This window comes from Talpa occidentalis, unplaced genomic scaffold (assembly GCF_014898055.3).
Source record: "Talpa occidentalis isolate TD23 unplaced genomic scaffold, MPIMG_talOcc4v2.1, whole genome shotgun sequence".
In the NCBI taxonomy this organism is placed as follows: Eukaryota; Metazoa; Chordata; class Mammalia; order Eulipotyphla; family Talpidae; genus Talpa; species Talpa occidentalis.
In genome coordinates this window covers 97,394,542-97,414,989 of record NW_026555331.1, presented here as the reverse complement: position 1 = coordinate 97,414,989, position 20,448 = coordinate 97,394,542, and the positions used below count along the sequence as shown (strand labels likewise).

The 20,448-nt window shown below is 32.5% G+C and overlaps 1 protein-coding gene across 2 annotated transcripts in view; it reads right to left on the bottom strand.

Annotated features, from left to right (window-relative positions):
• The window catches only part of HDAC9 (histone deacetylase 9), an 853,144-nt gene that overhangs the window by 293,422 nt on the left and 539,274 nt on the right, over window positions 1-20,448 (bottom strand). Inside the window, exon 21 of one of the 2 annotated variants that reach the window (XM_054692408.1) lies at window positions 18,238-18,501. In XM_054692408.1, the coding sequence (XP_054548383.1) occupies window positions 18,238-18,501 (264 nt within the window). Of the gene's footprint in view, window positions 1-15,877; window positions 18,502-20,448 lie in introns of those variants that run through there. The other variant, XM_037508683.2, reaches the window with a different exon arrangement.

Sequence of the window (20,448 nt, the reverse complement as noted above, 5' to 3'; positions counted from 1 at the left end):
ATACAATTCACATTTGAGTTTCACAAAGAAAAACTGTAGTCCTGTATCTTGGCATGTGATCGTGAAGTAACACCTATCTCCTTACTGTATATTGTATACTCAAAAGCTAAGATGCACTTCATTTCATATCTAGCCTTCTGGAATATGAAGCATGGATTAGAAGCTCCTCAGACACCATCAGGAAAGGAGGCTTTCTTGCAGAAAGGAACAGGAGCATTGTGCGGGCTAGAAATGAGGTGGCCTGGTTGTCTAGGAGCGTGATGCCTCATGTTGGTCACTGCCTGTGTGTTTTCCTCAAGGACGTTTGCAGGGGTATTGAAATGCCATGTGTGATAGCAGTAAACTTGATACAAGGTGATACAATTACCCATATAAAATGCTTTTAGTATATCGATGAAATTTGCGTTCTCCCTTAAACGATATATGCAAGTATGAGATTTCTTAATAAAATTTGGACAATTTGAATTATCACCCCCCAGTATAGTTGGTAAATAAATTAAAAATGCTTATTTTAAATCCGCCATAGTCACAGGAAAATATGCCACCAACTAAACCAACAATATCCTGTTTAAATCATAGGAAACTAGGCTGCTTGCAATTCTAATGGCTCTAAGCAAAACATGACCCATAAATCTGTCATGCTAAGCACTCCTCCTTAGAGCTCCCATGGTTGCACAGAATTGGCTTGAACCAACATTGCTGCAAAACCATAAACTGACAGAATAAGCTTTATCCTTGATGTGAAAAATCTCTCCAAGAATATCAGGCACTGTTCTTTGGTCAGGGCACTTTCCATATATTTCTAAAACACTTCTAAGGCATTTTTGCTTTATAATTGTTTTTCTTCCTCTGAATTTGAATCATTCCACTCTGACCATTCAGCAACTCTGCAGCAATTACCATCGACCTTATGGCATCCCCTTCCCAGCCTTATTCTACTAGAAACGCTTACTAGAAAATTCAAAATGTCTGGATACAAAATTTGTAGTAAGGCCATACTATCTGAAATCTCTGCTGCCTCCCATGTCTTAGATTAAACTCATTTTTCATTTCATCATGAAAGAGGAAAATATATCATTGGGAACTTTTCACAATGTTTACAAGAGAAAATCCCCTCAAATAAAATTAAGCATTTCTTTCCTGAAGTTAGGGCAAACTCTAGCAACAAAGTTTTATGTATTAATGATGCTGATGATTATGATAAACTGTTTTTCAATTTAAGTCTTTTGTGAACTCAATTTTTAATTTAGCTGCTCCTGCCTGTTAGTTTTAATTTATGGGAGAGAATGCAGGCTTAAAAGCAATAAAATGAAGCCACCTTTAAAGGAGATTATTATTGAGACTTCTATTAGTGATGTTTTAATTTATTTCAGTGGAAAATAGTCTGTGCTAGGCAGCTAACAACAATCCAAATGTCTCATGGAAAGATATTTACTTGTCTTAATCTTTCTTTGCAACTGTTAGAGTCCTTGTCATTTTGACTTCCTTTCAGCTAGTGACCTTTGCCCTGCTCCAATTTAAAGATAAACTAAAAGTCATTTCCCCTGGATGTGTGCTGCTTCTAGTTTTGCAGTAGGAGCAGTAGCATGTAGTTGTCTAACCAATTACCTCCTATTTGAAAGTACTTTTGGGGTATGTAATTGTGTATTGGAATAAGGAAGTTTAGAAAGAAATAAACAGGAAAAAAAAATGATGTTCAATTCTGAGAAGTAAGTCCAGAATTCAGTGTCAAAATAAGAAAAGAGAAAACTACGTGAGATTACAAACGAGAATTTTTTTCACGATTTAGCTTTTATCAGCAATATATGTGGACATATATAAAATTTCTAAAACTTTTTTAAATGTTTGACTGAAATTGGACTTAGCATCTTTTGTACATTTGCTTATTGTTCATAAAATGTATATATAAATGCACTAGAAATAGGGCATTGATTATATAGAACTACACATTAAAGGATTTCTCGTGTCACTGGTAGCTTTCTACAATAGTATTTTCCTTCCATCTTTTCTGGATCTCTGACAATATGATACTTTTGGTGTTGCCTTCAAATTCTACTGTATATTCAAAGAGAATTAATGAGTAAGAGAATTAATAATAGAGTAATATCAAAAATGATAATGATAAAGAATTACTCTAAATACATACACATGTGTGGGGAGATATACATACATAAGTTCATATATATTGTCATTTTTATACAGTTTTAAAGTTATATAGGTTGTTTATGAGGTTTCCATACTTTTATTTAGCTTACAAAGGGAAATATGATAGCCACCTCACTCCTTCACACATTACATGATAGAAAAACTCTATAAAGTAAAAAGAGTATCTAGCCAGATGTTATAGCAGATAATGGGGGAAATTTATTGGGTAAAGACTAAAATGATCTTTATTAGAAGAGACAACACCTCAACATACAATGGAGGGGAATGACTCCCTTGTGAGAAAAAGTAATAAAATAACTCCATCTAACTAGCTGTGAAACCCTGAAGAAATGCATAGCTTTTGCCTTTCTTCCTTTCTGAATTCTTATTCATTTTGAGTCAGGCTATCTTAGGCTATTAATTAACCTTCAGGCTCTTGAGGTCATCTCTTTGGGTCTGTTTTCTCTATAAAGAAAAGTTGTATTTTTCAGTAATATTAAAAATACCTGAATATTGAATATTTTGCCAAATGCTAATGTATTATAAATGTTAAAGTCTAGTTGTAAAAATGAAATGATACAAATTTCTCTAAAGTAATTTTGAATAGCACAGGTGTTATTTTCCTTCATACAGAAATTTCTTTTCATCATTGGGAATCTATGAACATTCTATTCTAACTTAAAAATATTATAATAAATTAAGGCTTATACTTTTGAATATCTGTTGTTCCAGGAATCTTAACCAGTCTATGGCTTTGCATGAAAACATGCATGAGGAATACAGAATGAGCAGTGAGTTGAGTGGAAGATTTATTTAGATTACTCATCAGCTCATATATTGAACTGCTCATAGCTTATGTTGGAAAATGCACTGACCTAAGAAATGCACACACAGAAATACCATTACAAAGCTAAATGAAGAATCTGAATAGGATCGAAAGCACAAATGTTCATTATTTATATTAAATCACAGGCACTTGAAAAATGCAATCTTTAACAGTTATAAACATGTGAATTTCCAAAGCACTACTTTATTGTATCTATTATGTAGCACCTAATATCTTTACCTAATAATTATTTGTCTAATTGTGTTTTCTTCCTCCCTAACATGATTATAAATTGGAGCCAGGTAGTATTGTGCTCAACATTTTAAGCAGTATCCTGAACTTTATAAATGTGATAAGCAATTAACAAATAAATGAAGATTTAAACTAGCTTAATTAACATTAGTACTTTATATACAAAATGTGAGATGATTCATATCTATCTTGTAAATCTCATATTTTACTCTTATGATGAACAGGAGAGAGGACATGATTTTTTTATGTCTACGCTGATAAACAAAGTTAAAATGCTGCCATTGAGCAGCTACAGCAAAGTTGCCCCAAGTAATGTATTTAAATTGCTTTTTGTATATATTACATGAGGTAAATATAAAATAAAGTTAATAAGTAAGGCAAATCTCACATCAAGTATGAAAAAATAAGCATTGAAAAATTGGGGATTCCATGAGTGACATTTTTCAATGTCTTTATAAGCCATGGCCAGAAAATGGAAATTTTATAAACTAGAGTTAAATAGAAGAATTGAAAGGTAGTAAGGAATGCATTTTGTATGAAGAAGAAAATTCCATTCATACAATGAGTCCTCCCTATGAGTTTTCATTTTTCACTTTGGAATTTTCTCTCTACAAGTGCTGGTACTTCCTCATCAAAATGGTAGGGAGGAGTAAGGAAGAGCTGGTTGAAAAATGAACATAGTAGTAAATGGTGCTTCCGATTTGATGATGAGGAAGCATATTTTAAATTTATTCAGTGGTCTGTAAGTCAGATGTCAGTCTCTGTTACATTACCATAAATTGGATGGGAAACTACAAACCAGTCTCTCAACCTTTCTGCATTAGGACTGGGGTGGGATTCCAAGTGCTGACATTTTCTAGCTGTATGAGTCCAGGCAACTATTCAGCACTCGGAAGCCTCCATTTCTTCATCTGTAAATAAAAGATGATGATTAAATGATGAAATATACATAAAACACTAAGTATCGTATTTGACATTTAATTGACTAATTATGTACTCCTTTTTTAACATTTATTTTTTATTTATTTATGCATACAAAAACTGGGGTGTAGAACAGAAGTTCAGGGGTGGGGTGAGGTAGGGGTGGTGAGAGGATTCACCAGAGACAGACTGGGGAGCAGAACAGGCAGATCTACTGAAATACGCTGCTGAGGGGACCAGTAGGTAAGACAAGAGAGGTCTGCTGAGCCATATGTGGGTCAGCTCCCTGGCTGGGGATCAAACTCAGGCCACAGTGGTAACAACATGATAGTGCTGAGACTTAACCTGTATGTCACCAGTGAGGCTCCAATGTGTACTATTTTTTGTTGTTATTATTATTATCTAACTTTCCTTCCATTAATAAAATTTTGTCCTTCTTTACTATTTTTAATATAGCTTTCTGTAAAATTAAATATTGGCACTATTTTTGCTTATATTTTATAACTAATTTAATTTTATTATTTTCACTCATGAGAAATATGAGCAACTCTGTCGTCATAAAATATGTCTTTCCCCTCCTCCCCTCCTTAGAAGGTAATCTGTCAATTCTGGTTCAAAAAATAATAAGTCAGCAGTCATTTGATTTTTTTTTTTAATATTCAGAAAGCCTTGTTTTTAACTAGTTCAAAGTTTGAAGGAAATGTATGAAAATTAAAGAATAACAACAGAAATTAAAAATATAAGATAGACATCTAACATTGGTTTGTCTGCTGGTAGCTACCAAATAAAGTATAGACACTTATCTTTACAGTTCAAGGTGAGTTACATATATATACATATATATATATACACACACACATACACATGTTAATTGATATACTTTATATATGATATACTTTATATATGTACACACATATATATATGTGTGTATATATTTATATGTATGTATCAATTGTCCTTTGGGGTAGAAAATAAGATTCCCAAGGTAAGGAAGAATATCTAATCCATATCTCAGCTTTTAGAATCTTGATCAAAAATTTAAATTTAAAATTAAGAGATACACCATTAAGACACAAAATTAAGATATTCATCCAATTTTAAAATAAGATACATTATTCAAAGCACAATTATAAGCACATGGATAAAAAGATGACATCAAATTATCTAAAAATATCAGTGGCTTTGTGAATCAAAGCCTTTTTCAATAACATAATTTTGATAAAAGTTTTCATTTGCCAATAAAATTGGCAAAATTTGTTTTCCTGACCCTCATGAGCTAGTTATTGTTACTCTATTATTTTGGAATAAATAAAATTTGAAAATTAGTAAATGTTCCATAATTAGAGGGAAAAAAAAAAACAAAAGTGGTTAAATAGGACTACATCAAATCTTAAAACTGTGCAGCGCAGGAAAAAACATCAGGAAGGCAATCTAAATGTGCAATGGGAGAACATATTTATAAATCATATATTTGATGAGAGATTACTATCCGGAACATAGAACAAACTCTACAACTCAGCAACAACAAACATATAAGTAATCAATTTAAAACTGGGCTAACAACTCTGGAGACATTTCGCCAAAAGATACACAAATAGTCAACATTCTTATCAAAAGAATCTCAACAAGAAAAATAATCAGAGAAAAATCCAAACCCAATGAGAAACAATATCACAATGGATAGAAGAACCACTGTCAAAACAAAGAGTAACAAATGCTGGTAAAAATATGGAGAAATTAGAACTCTTGAGCACTATTAAATGATGCATCTCCTATGGAAAATGATTGGGGATTCCTCAAATACTAAAAACAGAATTATTATATGATCCACCAATCACACTTCTTGGTATATATCCAAATCCATAGGAAATAAAGTTGAAAACAGAATCTCAAAGAGATGATTGCACAAACTTGCTCATTAGAATAGTATTCATAGTAGCCAAGAGGTGGAAGCAACCTCCATCGCCATCAATGGATGCATCGATAAAAGAAAATACCATGTATGCACCACACACATACATACACAAACACACAAACACAATATAGGAATACTACTCAACCCTAAAATGATGGAAAACCTGCTAGATGCTACAACATGATTAACTTTAAGAACATTATGCTAAGTGACAAAAAAAAACCCAAAACAAAACAGTCACATAAGAGAAATACTGCATGACCTACTTATATGAACTTATGACTCATAGGTTAATTCAGTCTTAAGACAGACGTGGCTTATTACTTCTAATATCTAAATGGCTTTATGAAAAATTACCGTATTTCTCCCATAATTTATATCCTGTAAGGAATATGTGTTTTTCAGTATTAAATATATTCATATTTTAAAAGTTATCAGCAAATGAATTTTTAAATGGATACTACTTTACCCTAAAATTAATTTGTGGTGGTGGTGTGCGTGCGCTCAGAAAAATCACACTCTAAACATATAATTTACAAGATTTAAAAATTAAACATTAATCCCATATAAAAATAAAATAAGAAACACAGCAGTAAACCTGAAAATAGATATAATGTTTGAAGAGTTAAGTAAAATTACACTGAAGAACTGATGATGAAACAGCATTAGGAGATTAAAAAGCACAACTTGTTGATGTTTGTAAACATTTAAAAGAAAATAAGCTATCCACAAAACTAACAGTTCTCTAAAAGACTTAAACTTTGCATAGGTGGTGGCAACACTGTTAATTATATGGTCATAATAAATATTTATTTTTGAATGGAAACAATGTAAAAATTGTGTCAGTTAATAGGATTTACAGATTTAATTTTTAATCATTAATTTTTTAATGAAGTTATGAGACGGATCTTGCAAATTCTATCAAAGTAAATCTGTAATGTCTGTAATGGTATTTTTGAAAATCCCTAGTCTGTTGAAAAGTAATAGATATATTAGCTTTAGAATAAGGATATTTGCTAGGAGACTAATTGTCATTTATTCAGTAAAAGTGTATTTATTCAATATAAGGCCAAGAGATGTTGGAGGGTAAGGACTGCATCTTGGCATAGGACAATAATGCACACTGATTAGATGCTGGGTGTGATTTAATTTAACAGTGCAAGATTATGGCCACATACAAATACTCTTAAAGTTCTTAACCGTGAATTTGTCTAAGATTAATTAAGAATCTGAAATCTGGGACATTTGATTTTAAAATATGCATCTTCAAATAAGTTTATCATCTTGGACAAGTCACTTTGACTATTGGCAGTTGCTGTTAATTCAGCTGTAAAATAAGATAAAAATGCCAGGGACAAATCAGATTCTTAAATTGCAGAATGTATTTTTTAATCTTCTGTCTCTTCACAAATATTCTTCACAAATTTTAAAGCTTGAAAACTATTAGGAACATAATAATAAACATGATTAAAGAAGATTTAAAAAATTTGAGCATCTCTATTATAAAAATTATTTTAAAATATCTGATAATAGAAGAAAGACTAAAACACTGGTAATGGTTTTAACATTACTAAATGTGTTAATCACTTTTCTTTTATGTAAATAAAGCAAAACTAGAATATTCTCATCTAAAATATCAAATGAATATTTTCTTCTCTAACAATAAATTCACTGGAAGATTTAGAGATTGGCAAGATGAAGAAAATCACTTTAAATAGACACATGAACCAAAAAAGGAAGCTTGAATTAAAATGACAGTTTGTCAGCTAAGTTAAGATATATATATATATCATATATATGTACCTTTTTATATATTTTATATATAGAACGATATATACTTAATATATAATGATTCAATTATAATTGTCTTGAGTTTCTACTAACAAAATAATAAACTTAAAATCTGATTAGGAAATGATAATATATTCGACCTTATATTAAAGCACAAAGAGCAGTAGCTCTTCTTCGTATCCTCAATATTTCTCTTTCACCATCCCAAGGGCAAAAAGTCATCTTTTTTTGTAAAAGAAAATCAAAGCCAAATGGTGAAAATGCAAAGATTTGGTTAAACAAACAGTCAGAGTTTCAGTGGTTTTATCTGCAGCATGCCAAGCAACCAAACAAAGCCAAGATATTGTCCATCGCTTTGACAGACAAAGAGCCTTAGAGGTCCAGAGTGACATGCCCGAAGGCTGGCACGTGATTGGGCTAATTAAATTAAATAGCAGGAAACAGCTTTTCCATATGCCATTGCCTGGCCACACACAAACTGTAACAGTAAATCTTTTATACTAGTCAAGGAAAAATGTAACCATTAAAAAATATACAGTACCAACACTATCCAAGAATCAGAAGTTGCATATCCATATAAACTCCCTGGGCATGGACTTTAATGCCACATGTCTGAGAACTTCCTAATTCACTTTAGAAGCCATCCAAAAGCCCATGGTAATTAAAGAGGATGAAAAAGAAAACCCCCAAAAGCTTTACCAACACTTTAACTTAAGCCAATATTCTGATTGCTTTAAGGACATATTTCTACACCTAATTAAATCAAAACCTCAATACTTCTGGATTGAAGTTAAAATAAAATCTATTGCTCATTTTCCACCACTTTCATATCCTCCCTCCCTATTAACCAACTGAAGATTAAGAGATAAGTTGGAAAATGGCATAAGGCAGTTGGAATTTCTTGAGAAAACTCTTCTCTACTCCCCACAATTTCTCACCCAATAGCATAATTTTCTCTAACTTTGCCATTGCAATTCTAGGCTTTTGTTCAAGACATTTTAAACACATCCCTACTTTCATATTACTAGAGAAATTTCCCTGGCTTGGTAGATGCTACACATTTTTATCAATCACGGTTTTCATTAGCATGGATTTTTAACGTAAAGAACAGGAACTATGGCCCAGTAATTATCATCTTAGATAAAGAAGCATTGTGGTGGAAAAATAAAGTCAAGGAAAGTACTTCACAGGGATACTGAATTAGATGACTGCAACGTAATTTTAACTTAGAGACATAAAAAATTAAGTCATTTCAGACCATGACTTAACTAAACAGAAACATTAAATATATAATGTAATATATAAAATATAAATGGTACTCAATATCTTTTCATAAAAATTACATTTATGGTAGCCAGTATTCGGATGTTATAAATATTCCATTATTCATGCTTTTCATACATGAATTTTGTTAGTCTTTACTATATGAAGAATTGACTGAATTAATAAACTAGGATGTAATAAAATTATAAATTTTAATTGCAAAAGTACAACCAAATTCAAGAAGGCCTAATATTTCTCAAAGAGAGAAAGAAATTTAGGAAGAAAGAGAGAAAAAGGGAAAAGAATCTAACGCCTTGGATTTTCAAACTGGATTTGAAATGTTTTTGAAAGCCAGTCAGTGTTTTTACCTGGTTATTCCATATAATTGTAGGATGTCAAAAGGTCACCCGATACACACAGATTAGCGATGCCCATAAAGTCTGTTTGTGTATACATGTCCAGAAATTGACAAATGATTATTAATGTTTGTTCTCCCATGTCTGATTTCAAAGTTAATATTAGAATATAAAGATAACCAAAATCTAATGAATTCAAAGCCTAGAAGAAAATGGTCAAGGCGCATTAACAAACTAATTTTGCTAGGAGTCTATAAGTGACCATCATCTAAAGTGAATTCTAAAGTGAAGCCTGGACCAGGAGTGAGTGAAGAAACTCTCTCCTTTCTCTCCCCACCCCACTCAAATAGCTGTATTGATCTCCAACTTTATTGACTCCCATCCTCCCTTCTCTATCCCCATGCCTGCCTCTGAGTGCTAAACAAAGAGTGAGTGATAACTCCTTTGGGTCATCCAGTCCTATAAACATCCAAGATGTTCAGTAGAGGCCCAGTCAGCCCCTAAATTAGAAAGGGAGTAACCAGGTTGACAGTCAAGGCTACTATAAACTTGCACCAACGGGGCCTCCCTGGTGTGGTGCAAGGGGTTAAGACGCAGCATGATGTGGCTGTCTGTAGCCAGTGCAGCACAAGTACGATGTGCCCTGACAGGGAGGTGACCCACATGGCGCAGCAGACCTCTCCTGTCTCACCCACTGCTCTCCTCAGCAGTGTCTTTGGTCCATCTGCCTGTTCTACTCCCCACTCTGTCTCTGGTAAATTCTCTCACCCTCCCACACCTCTGACCTGTACCCCAGTTCTTGTATAAATAAATAAAAAAAAATCTTAAAAAAATAAATTTGCACCAACAACTAAACTTTATCATTTGAAGGTTCAAGTGATCAGTAATCTCTCAAGAAAGACAAAATTTCAGTATTTAGCATTTGAATTATTGACATTTGAATTGCTAAACATTAAAAGGAGCAGGAAAACAAAATGATCGTCAAGAGAAAAATTAAGCAAATAGTAGCAGACACAGAGATGTGATAGGCATTAGAACTAGCAGAAAATGACTCTAAAATAAATATTATAAATATGTTCGAGGATTTAAAGAAAAATGTGACAATTGTGAGCTAAGTAGAAAATGTGTAAGAGAAACAAATGAAACTTCTAATCTAAAAAATATAACATAAATATTTTTATATTATTGAAAGAAGTTCATCCCCTAAAAAGAAAAGATGTGTCTAATAATAGAAACTATTCAAACTGAAATGCAAAGAAAAAAAGAAAAAAAATGTACAAAGACACATACATAGACCAGTGAGATGATATCAAGCAGGCTACCCTACCTTTGGAATTGCCAAAGAAAAGGAAAGAAAATCGTATTTCAAGAAGTAATGGCTGACACTTTCTAAATTTTTAAGAAATGCAAACACATGGACACAAAAAGTTCAGGGAGCCAAAGCACAAAGACAACTGCTTTGGGCCACCCTGGTGGCATAGGCAGTTGAGCGCAGCACTATGAAGCTGTCCACAGCCTCCGCAGTGCCAGTTCAATTCGGGCTGGCCGACTGGCCGGCTGGCAAGGGCAAGTAAATATTAAAAAAAAAAAAAAGACAATTGCCTTAAGTCAAATTAAAATCAAATCACTGATATCAGAAGTAACAAGAAATCTTAACATGCAGAGGAAACATAAACTATCCAAGGTTGTCTTTCTATAACGTATCCGTAATTTCAGATTCTGTGGTATTTGTGTAAAGTTAGACATAGAGATCAATGGAATAAAAAGAAAGTTTATAAATCTGCTCAGACACATATGTTCAATGGATTTCTAACAGAGGGTAACGGAATAATTCAAAGGAATAAGGATAATCTTTTCCAAAAATAGTGTTGAAAATTTTGGTTGTGTTTGAAAATAATGAAAGCAACATATCATATCCAAAATTATAGGGCTTAAAAATTACTCTTTGCCTTAAATACAAATATATAAAATATTAAAAAAATATATAGAAAGCAAGACACTAAAGAACTAACCACAGAAGAAAAATTTGACAGAATGGGATACATCAAATGTGAAACTTTCTAGTCTAAAGAGGAGCCATAGACTAGATGAAATATTTGCAATGTGGATAGATAAGTAGATAGACCTAGATCTCTCTAGATATCCATCGATCTAGAAATGTATTATATCCTAAATATATATTACTCCTATATCTAATAATTATTTTAGAAACATGCATGTGGAAAAATCAGTAATATAAAAGACCATGAAGATTATCTGACATATTGTACTTTTATCTAAAAATGTACCCACTATTAGAATTAATAATTCATATAGAACATAAATTATTAAAAAATGAATTCAGTTTTAGCAGTATCAATCGATAAATTCACAAGAAACAAACGTCCATCATTTATCCCTGGAAAAATGAAAATAAAATAGTATCTATTATTACGAGAGCAAACTCTTTAAAAAGTACATGCATTTAGCACAGGAAGTAATCCAACAAGTAAAACATGATTGCATGAGTGCATATTGCACTTAGAAAACAAAAGTGAGCCTTTAATTACAATAAAGAATAAAATGTTCCTTAGTCATTAAGAAATTTTAGTAACAGAAAATAAAACAAAATGTATTCAAAATAAAGTTTAATTCAGTACTTCATAGGTTCCTTGTATGGTGTTAGGAACACCGAATAATATACTTCCCCTGGCTTCAAAGGCAGAAAGACATAATGACACACAGGTAATGATTAAAGAAAAATGACATGGAAAATTATATAGAATTGATTCCAAATTGATTCAAAAGTGTGGCTTACTTGGCAAAGTCAGAGATGATATAAAGAAGAAAGCAGAGTAAGGTCTGGAAACGGAAGTTAAAGTCTTTCCAGATAGAGAAAAAATGTTTGGTGGAGACTGAAGCCCCACTGGAAATGTGTCTTGCATGCTGAGTGATTAAGTTAGGGAGGGAGGGATAAGTATCTGATCAGAGTATAAAGGTCAAATTATTAGGACTGAAACTCCCTGATATCATCTAGATGAAACAATAAGGAAAGTATTGTAGGTTCTACCATAGAGAGTGGAAAATGTATTGACACAGTAAATTAGTTGTGTGGAAAATTTATTCGTACAGTAAATTAAATGAATTAATATAAATATCACACTGATGTGGAAGAATGTGGATAGTATTGCAGTGATTAAAGAAAGAATTCCTTTTAGTGTTAATTAAATTAGTGACTAGGGATAGCAAGGCCAAAGAGAAAGTGAAGAGATATGACTTGAAATCAGAAATAGGAGTACAAGTTGTATATAAAGAGATAAAGATGAGATAATCAAAGATGAGTTTATGATAATCTATCCCCACATCTAAATGATTATTCCATGAGCAGAAATGGAAGAAAAGGAAAAAAAAAAACAGCATGTTTTCCAGAAGATAAATTAACTTTGAGATGAGACTGGAAGAATAAGTGAATTGTTCTTAGGACTAATAGTATTAGTCAAACATTTGTTAGGACTTTGCTAGAATTTAAGTAAAGAAGAAAAGGATCTTTAATCCCTCCAACCATTAAGATGTTGTAGAGCCTTCTAAATCTAACATTATGCCTCCCTTAGAGTAAGTAACAATATTACAAATTGTGTCAAGAATAAATATTCATTTTTCTGATTTCATAGCCCACCTACTCCCCAAACGATGTAATGATGTCTATCAACATAATACAAAATTAGAGGAACATGATCTAAAGCAGCACTGTGCAACAGAGCTGTAAGTATTAATATAATGTTGAGTCACAAATGCAAGTCACGTACGGTTTTAATTTTTGTAATAGCCACAATAAAAAAGTAAAACAGGACAACATAATGGGCCTCACTGGTGGTGCAAGGTGTTAAGCACCACACTATGAAGCAACCCGCAGCCTCTGTAGCACAAGTTCAATCCCCGACCAGCCAGGGAGCAACCCACATGGCGCAGCAGACCTCTTCTGACTCGCCCACTGCTCCCATCAGCAGTGTACTTCGGTCAATCTGCCTGTTCTGTTTCCCACTGTCTCTGGTGAATCCTCTCACCTCCCGCATCTCTGGCCTGCACCCCAGCTCTTGTCTGCATAAATAAATAAATCTTTAAAGAGGTCAACATAAAATTTAAGTGCAAAGTAGGCCAGGCTAGAATTTTAAAGCTGTATAAATGAAGAAAAATAACTGTGATTTAGTGCTTAAAGATCACCAAAACAAAGATATTTCTTAAAAGAAAAATAAACATAATGTTTTCCTCTGTTTATATTAAATGTCATAAATATCAATGTTGTGGCATTTAAATGATTCATTGGGGAGAAAAAAAAAAGAAGCAGCATCAAGAACTAGGTAGTTGTGAAATAGAGACCAATGAGTGAATAATTTTGGTCATGTTAAAAAAAAAGAATTGTTAAACAAATATAGCACAATGGTGATGCCTAAGAGTAAGGACTCTGATACTTGAGTCCTTGCTTCAAATTAGAGTCTAGCTTCAAATTAGAGATAGACTGTCATTAGTTGGTAGCCTTGACCTTATTTAACTTCTCTGTGTCTCATTACTCTCATTTCTACTCTAACAACCTCATAATATTGTTGTGAGGTCTGAATAAGGTCACAAAATGTGAGTTCTTACAATAATACTGGTATATTGTGTATTTACAATAATTAAACCTTTTTATAAATCAAGATGGTCCCCAAATGTTGTGTTGTCTAAAGTCTACAGTTAAAAACCTCAAAAAATTTATCATACAACAAGAACAGAAACCTTTTAAAATATAAATAAATAAGTTCTGAAAAGTCACATTCCCAGTATCCTGCTTTATCTTCTGAGTTCTTTGATTGGCTGTCCATACTTCCCCATTACAACCTGGATGGAGGAACGATCAACAAAAAAGGGAATTTTAATCTACCTTCTGCATTTCCATGACTCTGATTTTAATTGGTTACAACCGTAGAACTGAATTATTTATCATTGTTCACCCACAACTGTATGCTTCTATTATTGAAAAATAAACACATATGTCAAATTAAAGAAAAATGCTGTGCCCATCTATTTATCTGTTTAGTACTAGGTTTCAAAATAATGTTTAGATTTTTTAATGTCTGAATTCCTTTTCAACATCCTTTAGAAAAAAAAAAGAAATATGAAACAAAGTAAAAATATCTGATTTATGAAAACGAGCAGTCTCCATTTCAGCCAAAGAGAAGACAACTTTGCCAAAGAGAAGACAACTTTTTACTGTCAGAAGAGGAAATCTAATAGTTATTTATTACAAACCCTGGCAAAAAACTAGGTAGTTTTTCTGAAGAAAAAATTTCTAATATGACATTGATGCTTTATAGTGAAATAGCCATTTTATAGCACTTTGGATATCAGATTTACATTATATTTGACATATATACATCTGTATGTATATATGTAATTGATTCCTCCCACTCTTTTCTTGAGCATCATGCTAATCTTAAAATAGTTCAGAGGCAATTTTCAGGAAGCTATTGCTAGTATTAATGATATTTTCAAAATCCTGACTAAATTGTGAAATTTATAGTATTATGGGTTGATAATCCATTCTGTAATAGTCAATAATTATAATCCTCGAATTCTTAATGATCTCATTTAATATTTGTTATGACTTAGAGTAACTTTCACTTCTATGACACTAGTCAAGTTTAGATTCAAGCCATCAAATAATATAAAACAATATTTTAATCTGTAATATTGAACCAAATACATGTTAACACATTATGAGCAATATATTCTGCTAAACAACTGACCTGAAAAGGGGCAAGGTATATCATGGTCCATGGTATATGTATGGTCTAGTTTCCTTCCCCCTAAGTCAGACTCCTGACAAGCCTAGTATTATATGAATTGCTTTCATATTAGGGGAGGTCATTTAATTAGTCTTTTCTCTTTAAATTTATATACTATTACTTTATATTCATAGGTGAATTTCTCACTGGAAAAGACATATTATGATACATGGTAATTTATTCATTTTATTATCTATTAATAAATAGATATTAAGTGTTTGTTTATTGGAGGGATTATGTTAACCATTTTAAAAATAACTTTTTAAGTTGAACAAAGTTAGGAACTGATATCTATTTATGTAAAATTTTCATTTACAAAATGACTCAATGATGGTAACTTATCTTGTAAAAGGCCACACTGGAATAATGAAAACGCAACAAGTTTTACATGTGTTTGCTATTTGATGATGCTAGAGGTAAGTAGTTTAAAATCATCATTGTTGGATTTATTATTTTAATGGCATTAGAGATAGCTGTTCAAAATATCTTTATTTTCTTTTTTCAACAAAGAATGGCAATATGTTTTGGTATGTGAGACCTAGTGTATGAGTTTCGAATTCGATTAAATATATCAAGTTTACACAAAGCGAAATGTATGAAAAGGGGATCTTTTAAAAAAAACTTTATTTGAGAAAGGAAGAGACTTATAACAGAAGGCAAGAAGGGAAACATACAAACAATATATTTACAACACAAAACAAGAGATCACCTTCAAGGGTGTAAATTATAATAAATACAGTAGATTTTAAAAGTAAGAGACACTTATCAATTAGTTCTAATATTATTTAAGTCCAGCTTTCCTTTTCACTGGTTCCAGGTAGTTTCTTGATTAATTCAAAGACTATCAAATTCAAACAATTAATGTCCACCAACTGTACTGATGAAGCTCTCTCAAATGACATTATAAAAAATAGGTTTTTTGTTTGTGATTACATATCTTTGAAGTAATATTATACAAAAGTCTGCTCAGCCACATGTTCCTCCCCAAATAAAATGTATTTTAAAAGATGCACTATCCCTTTTTTATGAGATTGAAAAAAGACTTTGAAGAAATGAATATTTATGAGATGGAAAAATTATACAATTTTATCTTAGGAATGCCATATTTTTTATGCAAAACAACTGTCAAAAATCATTTTAGTCTGAAAGTATATACTAACCAAATTATGTTGGTAATAGGAAGTATTGCCATTATAGCTATTTGTCAAATTATCAGGACTTTCATTATATGGAAAAGTTTTAAACTTTCTAACTTTTAGCTATGTTAATTTAATTGAAATGGAGACTTTTTAAAAAAGGATAATGTATCTTTAGCAGTAACTTTTTTAAGAAATATTTTTAATGTCACAGCAAAATGTAAACAACACGTGCCAATAACATACAGTTACACAATGTCTACATTTGGCAAAACTGTTATATCTCCTTTGAAACAGGATACTACACCTTAAAATACCTTGGGTTTAGAAATATAAATATTTTAATAGAAAAAAAGCTCTCAAAGATTCTAGGTCAATTTGGATTATCCATATTAAAGGGGTCTTAATACAACGAATCTTTAACTAGCTTAACAAAAGTAAACCTATAAAACAAGGTAAACATATCTAAAGGGAGTATGAAGGAAATGTTCCAGTGAAAAGCTTCCTTAACAATTTCCCTACTTGTGGTGTTATTTTCTTAGACAATAAATCAATTCATAGAGTGCCCTTTAAAAACAGAAAGAGTAAAACACTATCCTCTGGGTTTTTTTTCCCTACATTCCTCAGTACATGAATCACTTGGACTTCCTGTTTCCACAAGGCATTTCCTGTTCAGCCTCATAGAATCACTTTTCTGTAGGAGAACAGCAGGAACCTGACAAAGAAATGACTTAAATAAACAGAGTCTTCTGTTGCCTTCAAAGTTGTTTGTATTTCATAGCATCAAAGGACATGGTCCTTCTGAAGGTGCAGTTATGTACAAGTAGATTCTTTCGTTAAGCTTAACCTTTCTAATTTTGTAATTGCCAAAGTGGTACGGTGTATGCGGTGTCATTATTCAATTATACTTAGGAGATCTAGTGATAATGATTATAAAATATGATACACTTTCTCCTATTAAATGTGATTTTGACTTATCAGATAATAGTCATACTGTTACTGTATTTTCTAAAACTACAGACACAATATAGTATCTGATTGAACCATAATGCTGCACATTAATTTTTGCCAACATTTCATCTGCTTCATTTGATCTTTGTTTGATAAACAATCTCATCAAATAACACAAGATAAAAGTAAGATGAGCAGTGCTAGGTGACACATAATGTAATATTTAAAATAGTGCTGTAATTTGCACCTATATATTTTAAACCACCTCTATTCCTAAGATTTTTCAATTGCAATCTATACAATAACCTAGGACTATTTGCATGGTGACCAGAACATTTCATTTAACAAAAAAGAGAGGAAGGCAAAGGCAGACTATCTTTAACAGTGTTCAAGACTGTAGTATGATACATTATGTACAACAATGTGAAAACTGAATTCTACATATCAAAAAAATCAAAACTAATCGAATGTTTCATTGATCAGACTGGGGAATGATATCCAGCAGTTGCTGATCTCAACAGATAAACTGAAAACAAAGGTGGGTTCGTTTTCCTTAGAAGTAATTGGTGTGGAAGGCTTTGGGATGAATTTAAAGCCTACTAATAACTTGGATACTTATGTAGTATAATTTTAGTGTAACAGGTATTTCCTTACCAGTGGTGTTTCAGTGAAACCTTGATATCTACATAGAGCTCAGTTTATATAGAGATCCATATATAGATATCTCTGCATTCGTTAGAATCCTTAAACACGAAAATCAAATCATTCAGAGATATAAATGGATAGGAAAAAAATATCCATTTACCACAAACTGCAATGCATTTCATATTCAGATGATGACTTTAATTACAAATCCTGGAGCTAAATCTTTGCCTATTACCTGTTGCATAAAAGCAGCCTGTTCCCCAGATTCCATTTCCTGGGTCTGAGCATCTTCATCACTGTCCACTGGTTCTTCCTTCACCTTCACAGCCCCAACTTGTCCCAGTGTGTCATCCACACAAGCACTGCTGTCGCTCCTAGTGCTGTTGCCACTAGAGGGCGCTCTGTCTTCCTGCATCGCCTGGTCCCCCTGAAGCTCTTCCTCTGCTTCCTCCAGGTGACTGCCTGGTTGTTTCAGTTGTTCAATAGATTTCGAAAGCAGCTAGAAGAGAGTTTTCAGGGGTTCAAAATTCAGTAGTGCTTGGTGGCAACAAATCAGCAAATACACTGATTTCTAGTTACTGAACATCAATTTCAGAATAAATTTGTAGGCAACACCCTTTCTTCAGTAATATTAATCTAGCAATCTCATCATTTCCATATATTGTACTGGTGTAGTAGGTAACAATGAGGTTACTTTTCAACAAATTCTTAATAAATTGTTTTTTGCACACTGGGAAAAGGTATATCATAAATGTTTCCCATGGAAACCATGTAATTTCCACAAAGACAGCTTGTACTGAGTCAATTTAATCCAAATAAACCTGGGAGTATTATCAAAAGAGGAAAAGTATGGAAATAATGGAAAGATAATGAAAAACGTCCACAATCTCATTTTCAACAACTATCAGGATTACATTAGACAGAAGAACAAATGTTAAAAGTCTTTTTTCTTTCCAATTCTCCTATCTAAATTTCAAAGTGATAAAACACCTTCTTATATATTCTTGGAAAACGTGGAAATATTGATTTTGAAATCCTTAGGTTTAAAAAGGTGTAGAAATAAAAAAAATCTGACAATACTAAAATGTTTTAGAACACATCCACATGAAAAATAAATAAGAAACAAGAAATCATTTTAATCTGATAATGTTTTGACCTTTTATGTATTTTGTAAATTAAATTTTCTTCAGAAAAGGATGAACTAACTGCTCAGAGATTTAATAAGTTCTTTGACACCACGCCTAACTTTTGAGTTACAAAATCCCATAGAATGAATGCTCAGTAAGTAGGGAAAATCTCTCAAGATGATTTCTCCTCCTATAGGCCTTTTGTTTTACCTGACTGTAACCCTATTCACTGTTCATTTGCAGATCTTAAACTGTATTTTCAAGAGTGGTTACAATTTTCTGCTGAGTCAGCACCTGTGTGAGCAACCTGCCAATTACTGTAATGAGCAGCACACTGAGAACAAACACACCGCTGAAATCATGGGTACAGATTTTTCTATGTAAAACTAAGTTTGCCTCCCACTCACACCTAACCACGTATTTAAAACTAAACATATGCTTCAGAGTTAGCAGATAAGTACTCAAGGGTCTTTTAACCTCGTTAGGTTTATAGACTTTTTTCCCAGTCACACAAACTCTACTGGCCCAGCAGCACATGCTGATGAAGGCCTTTAATTTCACTGTAGGTAGACTGATTGGAAATTTTCATTCGTTTGTTCACCAGTTCTTTACTGAGCGCTAACTATATTCAAGACAACATCCTCAGCTACCACATGGTTTTCAAATATGGTTAAGTGTTTTAAAGAAAGATAGGGTCTTATGTGGGGACATATTACTTGGCACAGGCCTATAAAGAATGGTTGGAAGTGGGAATTGTTAAAGGGGATTTCACTGAGAAATCTGAGACATTGTGGATGAAGGATGGAAAGAAGTTAGTTAGATTGTGTGAGAGGCGATCATAGGGGTAGGAAAGAGGAGAGACTATTTTGGCTAAAGGTACAGTATGGGAATTGGAAAAAGAAGTCCAGTGCAGCTGAGTGATTGGAAAAGGAATGGGGATTGAGCACAGGTGCGGGTTTGGGGAGGGGGATAATGTTGGAAAATGTTGGTGAGACTGTCACAGTTACTGTATTTGGACTGATAATCAGATTCCAGAGAAATAAAATATAAGTTATGATAAATCACACATCAGACTTATACATCACCAATCACAAATCAGATGTGATCAAACTAAGAAAATATTTATAAATCAAAATTTGCATCAAAATGAAGAAAAGCAAGTTTAAAAAGTAATTTCCTTTGTACCTACAATGTAATTCTATTACTGCAGGGCAAAAGGAGAACATTCATCTCATCATGCTTTAATAGCTTAAAGTACTTTTCAGGAAACTATTTGCAGGACATTTTTGTAACAATTCTGAACGCTCACCAGCTTGTCA